General features: G+C 39.3%; 1 protein-coding gene across 2 annotated transcripts in view; it reads left to right on the plus strand.

Moving 5' to 3' along the window:
* The window catches only part of ASXL2 (ASXL transcriptional regulator 2), a gene marked incomplete at its 3' end in the record, with an annotated part of 79,315 nt that extends 64,010 nt beyond the window's left edge, over window positions 1-15,305 (plus strand). For both annotated transcript variants that reach the window (XM_081101280.1, XM_081101279.1), the window contains 5 exons: window positions 4,074-4,237; window positions 5,961-6,057; window positions 7,436-7,541; window positions 9,440-10,154; window positions 12,840-15,305. In XM_081101280.1, coding sequence (XP_080957406.1) covers window positions 4,074-4,237; window positions 5,961-6,057; window positions 7,436-7,541; window positions 9,440-10,154; window positions 12,840-15,305 — 3,548 coding nt within the window. The remainder of the gene's footprint in view (window positions 1-4,073; window positions 4,238-5,960; window positions 6,058-7,435; window positions 7,542-9,439; window positions 10,155-12,839) is intronic.
* Between the last annotated feature and the right edge of the window lie 613 nt (window positions 15,306-15,918).

The following is a 15,918-nucleotide window of genomic DNA, read 5'->3' on the forward strand; positions in this document are numbered from 1 at the left end:
CCCGGGGAGTGGGCCTAAGCCAGCAGGTGGTCATCCCCTGAGGGGTCCCAGACTGTGAGAGGGCACAGGCCAGGCTGAGGGACTCCCTCTCTTCCCCCCCCCCGAGTGCACAAATGTTTGTGCACCGGGCCTCTAGTATTAAATATCAGAAAATAGAGTTCTTAAATAATGTGGTAGCAGAAATAAAAAACTCTGATAGAAATACAAAACGTTAAAGGTGAAGAAATTTCTCAGAGCATAGGTAGGTCTAAGGCGAGTTTCATATGAGGAGGTAAGAAAATTAGAATGCTAAACTGTGCTGTCCAGTGTCTTAAATAATAGGACTATCAGAAATAAAAAATAAATTGAAAGAAAGGTAAGTAATCCTATATAATAAAACCCTAATATGCAAATCGATTGAACAGTAGAATGACTAGTTGCTATGAACTGACCAGCAGGGGGCAGACGCTCAATGCAGGAGCTTCCCCCTGGTGGTCAGTGCGCTCCCACAGGGGAGCGCCACTCAGCCAGAAGCCGGGCTCACAGCTGGCAAGTGCAGCTGGCAAGTGCAGCAGCAGGGGTGGCAGAAGCCTCTGTGGCAGCACTAAGGAGCAATGACCCAAGCGGTAGGGAGCAGCAAGTAGGCGGGCGGTAAGGAGCGAGGGGTTCTGGACTGCGAGAGGGATGCCCACCTGCCGGCTTAGGCCCACTTCCCACAGGGAGCGGGTCTTAGCCGGCAGGCGGACATCCCCTGAGGGATCCCAGACTGCAAGAGGGCACAGGCTGGGCTGAGAAATCCCCCAACCCCCAGTGCACAAATTTCATGTACCAGGCCTCTAGTAAGAGATGAAATACAAGAAAATTCGATAGACTTGAAAGCCACAGATTTCAGACTGGAAGTACATAATTGGTGTCAAGAAATATGAATAAAAGGAAACCTATTCCAAGTCACATTCTTTTGAAATTTCAAAACATCCAGGACATGAAATGATTTACAAAAAACCTCCAGAGAGAAAAAAATAATTTATAAAAATTCAAGAATTGGCCCTGACCTATTTGGCTCAGTGGATAGAGCATCGGCCTGCAGACTGAAGGGTCCCGGGTTCGATTCCGGTCAAGGGCATGTACCTGGGTTGCAGGCACATCCCCAGTAGGGGGCATGCAGGAGGCAGCTGATCGATGTTTCTCTCTCATCGATGTTTCTAGCTCTCTATCCCTCTCCCTTCCTCTCTGTAGAAAGAATCAATAAAATATATTTTAAAAAAATTCAAGAATTGGAACGGCAGACATCTCTGAAGCAACATAAAAGCTAAAAGATTGTATAGAAATGCTGACAAAATTATAAAGAAAAGCTATTCGACACTCATTTATACATTCCAGACCTTTCCAAACTATTACGTTTGAGAATAGAATTTCAGACAACTTTTTTTTCCCCAGACAACTTATTTATAAAAATATGATTAGATTCCAGGTATGGTAATGAATTGTTGTATTTTCCTTAGAGATAGTATCTGCCATAAACTGAATATGCCCTTTGATCATTAATTCCACTGCCAGAGATTAAAAATACTTATTTATTACACAAATACTTGCAGAAGGTATACTAATATGCCAGGTTTAGGGCCTTAGAGACGTGACAATGAATAGAACAAAATTTCTTCCTTTGGGGGCCTATCTTTAATTAAAGTCACAATTGTAGTGCCTGGTGCGTAGGAGGCCCTATATAAGTGTTTACTGTTGCTGTTCTTTATCATTATTTTTGTTATTACTAGTAATACTTTAAATTTACTGAGATGTGCCCTGGCCATTGTGGCTCAGTTGGTTGGAGCATTGACTCATAAACTGAAAGGTTGTGGATTCCCTTCTGAGTCAGGGCATATACCTAGGTTTTGGGTTCATATATGGAAGGCAGCCAATCGATATTCTGTCTCATATTCGTATTTCTCTTTCTCCTCCCATCCCCCTCTAAAATTAATAAGCATATCCTTGGGTGAGGATTAAAGAAAAATTATTCAGACCGTTTTTGGAATAAATACTATAAGTATAGAATTCTGTGTTTATTGGATCAAGCCTGTCAATCTGAAAAATAGCTCAGCTTCCCTCCTCCCCCCATCCAGTCTTTTTGGGGCTCCTTTTAATATGCTTGATTTATTAATAATTGAGAGAGATGCGTTGAAATCTTATTGGTGGCTTTGTCCAGTTCTCCCTGTTGTTCTATCATTTTTTATGTCACATTTTAAAATGTATTAGATATTTTCATGTTTAAAATCCTCCTGATGGATTGAACCCTTTATCATTATCACTGTTTATTTACTTTATCAGTCACTGATTAGGTTTTTTACTTAACGTATCATAAAAAGTACACCAGCTTTCCTTTGATTAGTTTTTTTCCCTGATATATCTTTACTTTGTTCATTTCTGTGTGTCTTTGTGTTTTAGGTATGTCTCTCTGGAGAGCATATAGCTAGCTGAATTTTTAAAATTTGTAAATCAATATGACAATCTCATTTATTCAGTGAGATTTATCCATTTACACTTATTGTAATTGCTAATCTATTTGGACTAGTTTCTGCAGTCTTGTTTATTTGTTGATTTTTGTCTTCTGTTTTTCTTTTTCAAAAAATATTTTTATTGATTTCGGAGAGGAAGGGAGAGGGGGAGAGATAGAAATATCATTGATGAAAATGATTGATCGGCTGCCTCCTGCACGCCCCCTACTGGGGATTGAGCCTGCAATCCAGGCACGTACCCTGGACCAGAATCAAACCTGGGACCCTTTAGTCCTCAGGCTGACGCTCTATCCACTGAGCCAAACCAGCTTGGGCTTGTAATGAGAACATTAAGATCTACTCTTAAAAGTAATCATCTTGATTTTTCTCCAAAACAGAAGTGCTTTATAACAATTTAGCACTGATATTTTATATCTGGACTTAAATAATATTGTCTGACATTTCTCTTCTTAATCTCACAAATCAGGCACTAGACTACTATTTTTTTATACAACAATGTTGATGTACATTTATCTAAATGTTTACCTGTTTTCATTGTATTCCAGCCCATCTCTCTGTAATAATCATCCTTCCTATAATTTCTTCAGTTTTGATAAATGTACTGTCAGTTCTTTAAATATTGCTTTTTTCTCTTAATTTTCTCCTTGTCTTCAATCAAGCATTTATTAGATCTCATTCGATCATTCATTCATTCTATCATGTTTCTGCTAAAGCTCTCAAAATATTTAATCTTATCTTTCTTATATTCTGGGTAAATTGCTTGGCTATATATAGGTTATAGCCCCCCCCCGTCCCCCCTTAAACAGTGTCTAAACTGCTCTTTAATATAGTCATAGTATCTGATTTCAACTAGTTTTATTCTAATTTGTGGAAGTCCTGTTTATTTTTTCAAATCTTTGCATTCACTACTAATTATCCTCATCTTTACAATGGCATCTTTTAGATTTTAAATTGTTTTATACATAGCTATCCTGTATTCTATACACTGAGTGGCCAGATTATTATGACCACCTGACGTTTGTAGGCAAATTAGCTATAATTTCACGCTGAAGTTGCTAGAGGGCCAGACCATTATAAATATGGAAGCAGGTTGTTTACCATGATAGTAGAAGTGATTTTTTTTGAAGATATGGGTAAACAACTCGATTTAACAACCTTTGAACGCGGGATATACACTATATAGATTTGAATTTTTCTATTTTTTAAATCAAATTTTGTATACGTGTTATTTATTATAAACTTCCTCAATTCTATTTGGGAAATAACCAATTCTCAAAGATACATAAAATGTACTTTTAGTATAGCAAAAGGTTCAATTTCATAGACCTTGTTCTATTTTTGCAGACAAGATAAATTATATTTTTTTATCCTTTATGAATGAACAAAACTTGCTTTGTTAGTCTTAGAAGCACTATTTCTAAAAGCCTAAGTGTTACCTTCTTCATAGTGTGACATTTAAAATACTTACAATTGTAGATGTGTTTGTTTGTTTGTTTGTTTGTTTTATTTACAGAACATGCTGTAGCTTAGATAGAAACAGGAATTTGAAGGAGGCCCAAATGATTCTTTTTCATATTTTTGTAGGGCAAATGAAAAGGACTAAATGTGCTGAAATTGATGTTGAGACACCAGACTCCATTCTGGTTAATACAAATCTTCGAGCACTGATCAACAAACACACTTTTTCAGTCCTTCCTGGAGATTGCCAACAGCGACTGCTTTTGCTTCTTCCAGAGGTGGATCGACAGGTGCGTGATTTCAAGCAGAAGCAGTTTTATAACCATTCTAAAGCTTCCTTCACTCATCCCCTTTTGAAATCCTTAAATCTTTTAAAATAGCTTTTTATTTATACCTATAAAGAAATGTTATCAAAGGTACTAAACAAAAAAATAAGAATATTTTTATGTAATTTATAATCTTGACATTTTGACAAGAGTTTGTTTTTTTCTTTACAAGCTCACTCCCAGGATGTCCAAGTAGTTACTTAAATTTTCTTCAAAAAATTGTTTTTTACTTCAAACTAACATTTAGGCTTTTAAGTCATCTAGAATTATTTTTGTATTGCCCCAAAATTGGGATTCAACTTCATTTCCTACTGAATAGATAACCAGTTGTTCCAAAACTACATACTTGTATAACCGTCTTTTTCTTACAGTTTGAAATACCATTTGTGTTATATGTTCTATATATTTACATGTGGTATGTATTTTACAGGTGCAATTGAAAAGGCAATTTCCCTCCTTTTCAATTTTGTTATTTTTTTTTCCATATGAATATTAAGGTCATTTTATTAATAAGAAAATCTTTATTGGGATTCTAATAGGAATGTAGATAGTAACTTTGAGGAGAATGGCAGTTTTATTAAGTTTTTTCATCCAGGTTTTTTCAGATACTGTGTTTTATGCCCTTAAATGAGATTTTGTGCTTTTAAACCAGGACAGGAAATAAGAAATCTGTAATATAAAGAAGAATCTTAAAACCTTTAGCAAGACATCATGACATCACAAATCAAGTCAATAGATAGATTGGGTGAAATATTTTTGACATGACAGTTTTACTATGAATAGTAAAGGATTCTCACAAGTTGATAATAAAAATAAGCAGCCACATAGAAAAATGAGCAAATTATAGGAATTGGCATATTATGAGATGGCAAATAAAAATATTCAATGAAAGTACAAAAATATGCACAACACTCTAGTAGACAGGATATAGGAAATTTTTACCATTTCAAACCCATTAGGTTGACAAAAATGAAATAGCATCTTCACATCTATTATTTATAGGTTAAAAGGTATGCTCATATATTTTTAGTAGACATATGAATTGTTTTAGCCGTTTTAGAAAATAATATCTAGTAACACATAAATATTTCTTTGCTCTCGGAACCTCTCCCACAGAAATAAAAGCACTAGTATATTCATCTTTACCAGAATGCATATTGAAGCTTTGCTGATTATGGGAAAACATGGGAAACAAAGTATATATATATGCAGAGGAAATTGGTAAATGAATTGAGGTACATTATAAATGAAATAATATGCAGGTATTACAAAGTTTCTCAAACTGTATCAGTGGACTTGTAAAGACTTCCACAATGTATTCTTGAACCAAGTGAGATTCAGAGCAGTGTATATAACTTTGTCACAGTTTTATAAAAAAAATAATAAATCTCTCAGAAGAAAAACTCTTATGTTTTTGTTTGCAGATGTTTTCTTTTTAGTATAATTAATCAATGGGGAATGGAATGAAGGAGAGGAAGGGAAAAGAGGTAAAAAGGAAAGAAGTTTTTTTAGAAAACAAGATTACTTTATAACACGGTTGTGTCCATAATAAGCAGCATAGTATGATATAGTCATGTTTCTATAAAAGTGAATGTACATACATTCTTTTCTAAAAAGAAAAAGCCACATTCCACCTGAAACATTTGGCTTTCTTTGTAAGCTTTCCTTGGCTTACTCTTTGACCCAGGTTGGTCCAGATGGTCTGATGAAGCTAAATGGTTCAGCCCTTAACAATGAGTTCTTCACTTCAGCAGCCCAAGGCTGGAAGGAAAGACTCTCAGAAGGTAAGTGCTCCACCTTGTCTCCTCGCATGTGTATGCACTTCGAGCCACTATGAGGGCATATTGGCACCTCTGCACCTCAGTGGGTATTTGAGCAATTTTGGAAGGCAAAGGACAGGGTATTTCCATAGGGTTAAAGTAGCTATCTTGTGTGAAATACACTGCTAGACTAGTATCAAGAACCTATGTATCCAGGTTTGGCTCCAGATGGAGTTCAACAATATGTTTCTTGTAAGGGTTTAAAGTCACTTGGGAAACTAAAGAGTACATATGTTTAGTCCCTACTCCCAAACATTCTGATTCAGTAATTCTAGGTGAATTCCTAGGAATTAAAATTCTAATAAGCTCCCTAAAAGTAGAGTATAGAATTAGAGTTATTTTATGATGGTATGAATTATGGTTTGGTAAGCAGTGAGATAACTTCTTTATTACTGCCCAAACTCAGTAACACTAACAGTGAAAAGAATCAATAAGAACTTCTTAAAAAACAGCTTTATTGAAAAATGTTTACATACTGTAAAACTTACCATTAGAAGTGTACAGTTTAGTGGCAGAGCGTTTTAATAAATATAGGTTATGACTTAGAGTTGCTGACTGTGGTCACTGGTTTACCATGTATGCCTTGCTTTTAATTCTGATCTAACAAAGTTACTGAGAGTAAATTATACAGTATAAAAGAGCGATTGATTTATTACATTTGGACAGCACACAGTATCAGTCATATTAGCGGTTCTTAACCTTGGTTGCTTATTATTTCTCTCTCTCTCAAATCACTAAAAGCATTTAAAAAAAATTGCTTGGTTGGAAAGCTAATTAAACTTTCAACTTGCTCAAATAGAATTACAAAAAGGCAACATTGTATTTTTCACAGAGATACAGTCCTCTGGAATCAACAACACTGGACAGCTGTTAGAATAAGAAAGCCCGGCATCCTTTAGGACAGTCCTCTGTTGTCCTTCCTTCCCGATCAGATCAGTGGATGTGTGGAATGACACCACAAATACATGACCAAATGCTCAGTGGCATTATTTACTGAAAGCTCATGAGTATTTTTCTAGTGGGAAGCAATTACAAATTCAAGGTTCGTGATAAAAGAAATCTGTAGGGAAATATATGTTTGGAACAAGAGGAAGGTACTACAAGGAAAGTCCAGAAAAGAGGCCCAGTTGGCCTCAGCTGCATACTGAAAACTGCATGGAGTGGTGCACACGTATTTTTATTGCTCTTAATGGCACTCTAACAGTGAGGAATTTGGGCAAATTTTTGTTCTTTTCACAGGACTGTATTCTGACTCCTTCCTGAGTCTTTCATGATTTACAAATAGTTAGAAGTGGCAAACAGTATACCTATTGAATATCTTCTTCTTTTTTTACATTTATAGGTGAGTTTACACCTGAGATGCAGGTGAGAATTCGACAAGAAATTGAGAAGGAGAAAAAAGTAGAGCCATGGAAGGAGCAATTCTTTGAAAGCTACTATGGTCAGAGGTAATATCAAAATAGATTCTGTCATGTGGTGCTTCATCTTATTACCGTCCCAGAAAATCTAGTCCTTAATTTCCTTCTATGTCTTTACAATTCTCAAGGACACAGAGTTGGTTATGGATGGGATGGGTTTTTTTTTTAAAAAAAAGATTTTAATGATCTTGAATTAAAGTCTCTTTCTTTAAGTAGATTGGCTTTTCTTCCAGTATCTTTATAAAATATAAAAATACTGAAGTCCTATATATTTCATACAGTAATTTTAATTCCACAATATGAATCACTAAGGAATTCTAGGGATCCTGTAACAAGGTCTGTTATATCCAATGTTTAATTAAACGGCCTCTCCTCTGTAGAGGCACTCTGAAACAAGATATAAATCCTGTTCTCAAGAAGCTGTAGTCTAAATCAGTTTTTTTCTAACAAAAAATCCAAATGAAGTCTTAATGGAGGACATTGAAATAGGAGACAGTGGAGCTGTGTTGTTTGAAATAGGGTTGAACACCCAGTCTTATTTGTTTGTTAGTCTCCCTTTCTTTTGCATAACTAATGGGAACCCTTAAGGGGACTCCATAACCACAGCTTGAGAACTATTGGCTCTCTTCCCTTTCTCTAAGTGATGTTCATTGACATCTTCATGGTCATTTAGGAAATGATTCCTATTGGGGTTAAGAGTCTCATATACAGATTTTTCTATGTTCTTGGTATGAGTTTTGAGTTCTACAGAAATGATGGTATGTATACATTTAGACCATTATTACAGATACCAGGTATTCCAAAATATTGTTCATTCTCTCCTCAGGGAGATAGAGCATTACAGCAGTTCTTGGATCCTTCGGTATTTAACTCTTTTTGCCAACTTTTATAGAAGGGCTGTTTTTTATTACTGTCCAATTTTGTAATTAGCCATTTCATCTCAGAAGTGCAGTACTGATTATTTGAAGTCACCAAAGAGGGTTGCCTTGTTTTTGTCTGTTAAGGATTATTCTAGAATATATAGGCCAGAAACTGAACCAATAGGCTGGGAATGGAATCCAGGTCTCCCAAATGGGAGGCAAGAATTCTACCACCGAACCACCAATGCTTCCCATTAAACAATATTCTCAAACATTAGAAGGAGTCCCTATGACCCCTACAGAGTAGCCTAGTTCTTAGCCAGGCCACACTACGGTAGTCCCAATTGTCCTTCACTCCCAGGATAACTCAGAGGCACTGGATTACAGAGCTATATCAAGTAAATTAAATAGGATTTCCAAAAACTCAGAGTTGTAATTCTCATCCTCTGGAGAACATTGACAGCCAACTCTCCTATTATCTCCTCAGGGTCTCTTAGGTTTTAGGGACTAGTCTTTCTGCAGATGCTGCAGAGCACAGTGATCCAGTCTAAACCCACAATCTCAGGGTGTGTCGATCTTGGCCTTCTTTTGCTTCCCTCGAGGATAGTCTGTGATGCATGTCTCTAGACAGTGTGGCCCCTTTATAACAGGAAGTAATAATAATAATGAACATTATTGCACTTCTATTATGGGCTAGGTACTAATCTTAAGTATTTTACATGCATTAACTTAGTTAATGATTATAGCAATGCTATCAAATGATCAACCTCAGTGCACATTTGAAGAAACTGAGATACAGAAGTCTAGTCACTTAATATAACATGGCTAGTCAGTATCAGAGCTAAGATTTGAATCCAGGCACTCTGGCTCCAGAACCTTCAATAATAATAATAATAATAATACTGATGATGATGATGATGATGATGATGATGATGATGAAGATATTATAAGAAGGATACATATTATGCATCAGGTTCTTCTAGGCATTGCCATATACCATTATCTCATAATGTTTTCAATAACACGGGCCATTTCTCAACTAGAATATTTCTTTCTTCCACCTTTTAGTTCTGGCCTGAGCCTAGAGGATTCAAAGAAATTGACAGCTTCACCCAGCGATCCCAAAGTAAAGAGACCCTCAGCTGAGCAACCAAAATCCATGCTTCCTTCAGAGACCTCTCCTGTCAGTATAATCCCTGTAATTCCCCAGGTAGAATCTAAAGAAGAAGTAGTGCATATGCCATCACCAGTCAGAAAAGAAGAGCACGAAAGCCAAGATAAGGTGCAGCCAAACCCTGAGTCCACAGAGCCCCTTCTTTCCTCTCCCAGCGAAGCAAATGAGCTTAGCAGCATTCTTCCCATCAAGTGCCCAAAGGATGAAGATGTCTCGGGGCAGAAGCCAGTTGCCTCTGCTGAACAGGAATCTGAGAAAGAGAATCATCTCACTACAGCATCTAATTATAACAAAAATGAAAGTCAAGAAGCTTTAGTTAAGTCTCCAAGCAAACCCAAGAGTCCTGGAGTAGAGAAACCAATAATGAAGCCCATAATAGAAGCAGGTCCACAGGAGGCCACTATGAAAGAGCCTTCATCAACTCTGGTTGATCACAGCCCAGAAAGCCTCAAGAGGAAATCTTTCACCGAAGAAGAGGCCCCTACAAGCTGGGAGAAAAGGCCGCGTGTCACTGAGAATCGCCAGCACCAGCAGCCATTTCAAGTCTCTCCACAGCCCTTTCTTAATAGAGGGGACAGGATCCAAGTGCGAAAAGTACCACCTCTCAAGGTAAGAGCATTTACCGAACTGAAAGAGAGAGGTGGCCTGAACACTAAGTTTTTGGTCATGCCTACCAAATTTGAAGTAATTAGTGGTATTTTTTAATGCTGAAGCAATTATATATATTCATATAAGACAACTGTGGTCTTATATATATAAAATTGTCAATAAACAACTATTTAGACTACATTCCTACAGATCTTTATTATTTGACTAAGTAAGGTACCTGGATATCTGATGGCTACTTTTGTATTTTAAGACAGTTATGGAAATTATTGTCTCATGTAGCAAAACCTATATAATAAAAGCCTAATATGCTAAGTGTCCAGTCGACTGGTCAGCCATTCAACCAATCAAAGCATGATATGCTAAGACTGCTCAACCGCTCTTTATGACGTGAACTGACCAGCAGGGGCAGACCAGTCGTTATGATGTGCACTGACCACCAGGGGATAGATGCTCTGACTGGTAGGTTAGCTTGCTGCTGGGGTCTAGCCAATCGGGACTGAGCAAGACTGGCCGGACATGTCCTATAGCCCTCCCACAGTCCCTCCTTGGCTGGCCAACCTCCTGTGTCTCCCTGGCCCTGATCGTGCACTGGCGGGGTCCCTTGGCCTGGCCTGTGCCCTCTCGTAATCCGGGACCCTTCAGGGGACATCAGAGAGCCGGTTTCGGCCTGATGCCACAGGCCAGGCCAAGGGACCCCACTTGTGCACGAATTCGTGCACCGGGCCTCTAGTAAGAAGTATAATGATAAACATGAGGCCATTGTTGTGATCCAAAGATCATATATTTGTACCAAAAACCATGATATTTAAGTGTACCCTGGTCTTTTTCTTACTACTATAACTGATGTGATGTGTACTTCTAGAGCTACCTTTAGTCCATCCTTTTTTTTTTTTTTTTTTTAATGTATTTTTATTGATTTCAGAGAGGAAGGGAGAGAGAGATGGAAACATCAATGATGAGAGAGTATCATTGATCGGCCGCCTCCTGCACATCCTCCCCTACTGGGAATTGAGCCCACAACCTAGGCATGTGCTGATTGGGAATTGAACTGTGACCTCCTGGTTCATATGTTGACTCTCAACCACTGAACCACTCTGGCTGGGCTAGTCCATCCTTTTAAGGAAATGTGTGGCCACCATGGGTCACCACTGGTTACTGGAATGACATTGGTAAGATGGCATAGTCTTGCTAAGCTCTACTGTTAGGATATGTCTTTAATTTCTATATTAACCTTATATTTCTATTTGTCAAATCTTTCAAATTCCTATGGCAGTGTCTCTCTCAGTATATAAAGACTGCATCTAATCAGCAGTGTACTTTTGAAAACCCAAATACATTTTTACTTTTGATTTAAAGGTTTATTACTTCTCGGGTTTGTGCTTAATATCAGGTTGCAGTCCTTTCACTTATTTAATTAATACATAATATTTATTAATATGTTTTTATTAATAGTATTTATTAAAACCATTGTGTCTACTGTGAGCCCAGGCACTGGGTATTCATTCACTGTAGTATATAAGTAGAAAAATAAGCCATATAGAAATACTGCTTCCCTGTCCCTCCTTTTATTTAACTTAGGTGAATCAGAGTTAGTTCTGTCAGGAAATATCCTATGGAAACATTCATTTACTAGTATTTGACCCATTTCACGTACCACATGACTTCTGTTTCTCATTTTGCCTCTTATTACTAAAAGTATGATGTTCCTTATTACTTTTTATTTTTACCATTTATGGTTTCATTACTTAGGAATCTTTCCTTATTTTTGACAATTTTCTACCACTAACATTCTGTCGTGCTTTGCCAGATATTCTGATTTATATGATAATTATTTTTACTATTCTTATAAAGATAGTAGAAACTTTTAAAAAAATATATATCTTTATTGATTTCAGAGAAGAAGGGAGAGGGAAAGAGAGATAGAAATATCGTGATGAGAGAGAATCATTGATTGGCTGCCTGCTGCATGCCCCCTACTGGGGATTGAGCCCACAACCCCGGCATGTGCCCTTGACCAGAATCAAACCTGGGACCCTTCAGTCCGCAGGCTGACGCTCTATCCACTGAGCCAAACCAGCTAGGGCTAGAAACTTTTTTTTAATGAATGTTAATCAGAACTAATCTTCAGACCTGAGAGCTGAGTTATGTTTAGATTTTACTTTATGTCAATGACACATGGTGAGATCTATCCTTTCTATTTCCTAATCTGTAAAGAGGCCGAATTACATCATAGTTTACCAATCCAAAGAGGCTCAATGCTGAAAACTTAAATCCATTGTCACCAAGCTAATACTATTTAACTTTTTTCCTTCTACTTTCTTCTCCTTCTTCATCCCCCCAAAAAGAATTTGTACCAGAAGTTGCTTTAGTAACTATAATTTTATCTTAGACTCTATTTCAAATCCCGCTTTCTTAGACAAAGCTTAAAGTCATTTATAACAAAATACCTTTTAAACAAAATTTAAAAAGAAAAACAAAATTTGAATTTTATTGCAAATGTTATAAATGTGTATAAAAATTGTGTTGCTGTCTGCATGATTTGGTCTCTCATCAGAAACTTCCCATCTTTGTCACAGGTGTTGTAGTGTTCATCCTATTCTAAAAATATGTTATTAACGTTTTGTTATTCTTATAAATGGAAACTAAGCTCTGTTGTCCCGTTTCCCCCTCCCCTACTTCTTTCAGATCCCGGTCTCCAGAATCTCCCCCATGCTGTTTCCTACATCGCAGGTCTCTCCCAGGGCTCGTTTTCCAGTCTCCATCACTAGTCCTAACAGAACAGGAGCCAGAACTCTTGCCGACATCAAAGCAAAAGCCCAGCTGGTCAAAGCACAGAGGGCAGCAGCTGCCGCTGCCGCCGCAGCTGCTGCCGCCGCCTCAGTTGGAGGGACCATTCCAGGACCTGGCCCAGGGGGTGGACAAGGCCCAGGAGAGGGTGGTGAGAGGAAAACCGCTAGAGGAGGGAATCCAGACTCAGACAGAGTCAGAGAACCTGGAAAGGGCCCCACACTGGAACTGGCAGGAACTGGAAGCAGGGGAGGTCCGAGAGAGCTTTTACCCTGTGGTTCAGAGACTCAGCCCCAATCTGAGACCAAGACCCCAGGCCAGCCACAGCCTCTTAGTGTCTCTGGAGCACAACTACAGCAAACCTCCTCAGTGCCTCCAGCGTCTGCCATCAGTGGAGCATGCACACGTGTCCCATCACTAGCTCACACTGACTCACCCACACCGACGTTAGGGAAACTGAATATTGAGAAACTGAATGCCGCCAGGGCAGCAGCCGCAGGGGCCTCTCTGAGCCACCCACCAGGGCCCAGTCACTGCAGGCAGGAGAAGTTACCTTCTGCTCCAGCGGGTCCTGCTCTAATCTCAGATGCCACACCTGTTCATTTTGCAGCTGATGGCACAGTTGAGCCCAAAGCAGGTTGTAGTAAGAATACACCAAACACTTCAGCCTCAGCAGAGACAACTGCCAGGGCTTCAGTGGATATGACTTCCTCCCCTTTAACATCTTTATTAATAGCAGCCACTTTAGAAAAGCTTTCCATACCCCAGGTTAGTGGAACTGTAGCACCTTCCGGACCAGTTCCATCCTCAAGCACTTTGCCAGCAATTTCTAGCCTTAAAACTCCAGGAACTTCTTCAAATATGAATGGACCCGTTTCACGGCCAAGCTCAAGTATCCCTGCTAATAATCCTCTGGTCACTCAGCTGCTCCAGGGCAAAGATGTTCCCATGGAGCAAATTCTGCCTAAACCACTCACCAAAGTTGAAATGAAAACTGTTCCTCTGACTGCAAAAGAGGAAATAGGGATGGGAGCACCCACAGGCGCCAACAAAACAGAACATAGCACCAGAGAGGAAGTTCATGAGAGGCCTTCTCATCCAGCTACACAGCAACTGGGTCAAACCTTGCAAAGTAATCATCTCTCCCAGGTTCCCAGGCCCCTTCAGCTCTTTTCAGGTAAGGATCTGAGGGACTCCAGCATTGACACACACCAAGAAGGACTAAGTAAAGCAACCCAAGATCAGATCCTTCAGACTCTCATCCAGAGGGTTCATATCCAGAGGCATAATGTTCTCTCATTTGTGCAGCCCTCCCAGTTCAACTTCGCTCACTCAGGTTTGCAGGTAGAAGACATCTCCACAAGCCAGCGGTTCATGCTGGGCTTTGCTGGCAGAAGGACTTCGAAGCCTGCAATGGCAGGTCACTACTTACTTAACATTTCCACCTATGGCCGGGGTTCAGAGAGCTTTAGGAGGACCCATTCTGTAAACCCTGAAGATCGTTTTTGTCTAAGTAGTCCCACTGAAGCCTTGAAAATGGGATATACAGACTGTAAAAATGAAACGGGAGACAATAGCAGTGACAAAGAAGATACTGATGAGGAAAGTACTGCTGATGAAGAAGAATCGGCCATGGTGAAGGAGGAGCCCCAGGCTTCCCAGAGTTCTGGCAAGTGTGAAGCAAGTTCAGGACCCCACATTAGAGAAGCCCTATCCACTGATTGTTTAGCTAAAAAGAATGTGAAGGTAGAGACACCAGTGCAAACCGCTTTCAGTAAGGAGAATTATCTGTTCACTAGAGGCCAAACATTTGATGAAAAGACCCTAGCCAGAGATCTTATTCAGGCAGCGCAGCAGCAGATGGCTCATGCAGTGAGAGGGAAGGCAATGCATAGCAGCCCTGAGGTTTTCAGTGCCACTGCTCTTCCTCCACCTGCAGACAGTCCCACTCATCAGCCTCTCCTCCTTCCACCACTGCAAACCCCAAAGCTGTATGGGAGCCCCACACAGATTGGGCCCAGCTACAGAGGCATGATCAATGTCTCCACCTCGTCTGACATGGACCATAACTCTGCTGTACCAGGGATGCCTGACTGTGGCCAGGTATCTAGCAATGTAGGTGATGTCATGTCCTTTTCAGTGACTGTCACTACCATCCCTGCTAGCCAAGCCATGAATCCCAGCAGCCATGGCCAGACCATTCCTGTTCAGGCATTTCCTGAAGACAACAGCATAGAGGACACGCCTTCGAAATGTTACTGCCGATTGAAAGCCATGATCATGTGCAAGGGGTGTGGCGCCTTCTGCCATGATGACTGCATTGGCCCCTCCAAACTGTGTGTCTCCTGCCTTGTGGTTCGGTAACAAGACGAGAAAGAACACAGTGTAAAGGAGGCAGAAGGGAAGGGTTGGCAGGCTGTTTTTTTGTGTCCTTGTGGAATCACAGAAATAAACAAGTAGATTTCAGTTGTCAAGAGACAGATGTTACTTAATCAGGTATACAGAGTACAGATCTTACGTTTTAGAGGAAGAGCACCTTTATAGTCTAAGCCCACAAGACTTTGTGAATTTGTGACAAGTTTGCACTTACAAAATCATGTAAATATGTCACATTTTGTTTTAACATTACTTTTCCAAGTGTTTAGGTAATAATGTATTACTTTTAATTCAAATTTATGGTCTACTTCATGTGACTCTAAGTTTAATGCCATGCATGGTGAAAGGAAGCTTGTCTGCCTTCTGTCCTTTCCTAAGAGGCTGGGAAGAGGAAGGAGTGAACAAAATGGTCTGGAGAAATGATGTTTCATGCTGATTATGTCTTAACCATCTGCCTATAGGTTTTATGTGGATTATTCAGCCTTTCCAGAATATGGATTCAGGGTTTACTAAGTCCCTTTACTTTAGATGGAATCTTAAGTTCAAATTTTTGATAAGGTATTCATTCCACAGCTAGTGCTTCAGACTCGGAAAGCTCTTG

The sequence above is a fragment of the Myotis nattereri genome (genome assembly GCF_964212035.1).
Source record: "Myotis nattereri genome assembly, chromosome: 10".
NCBI classification, from domain to species: Eukaryota; Metazoa; Chordata; class Mammalia; order Chiroptera; family Vespertilionidae; genus Myotis; species Myotis nattereri.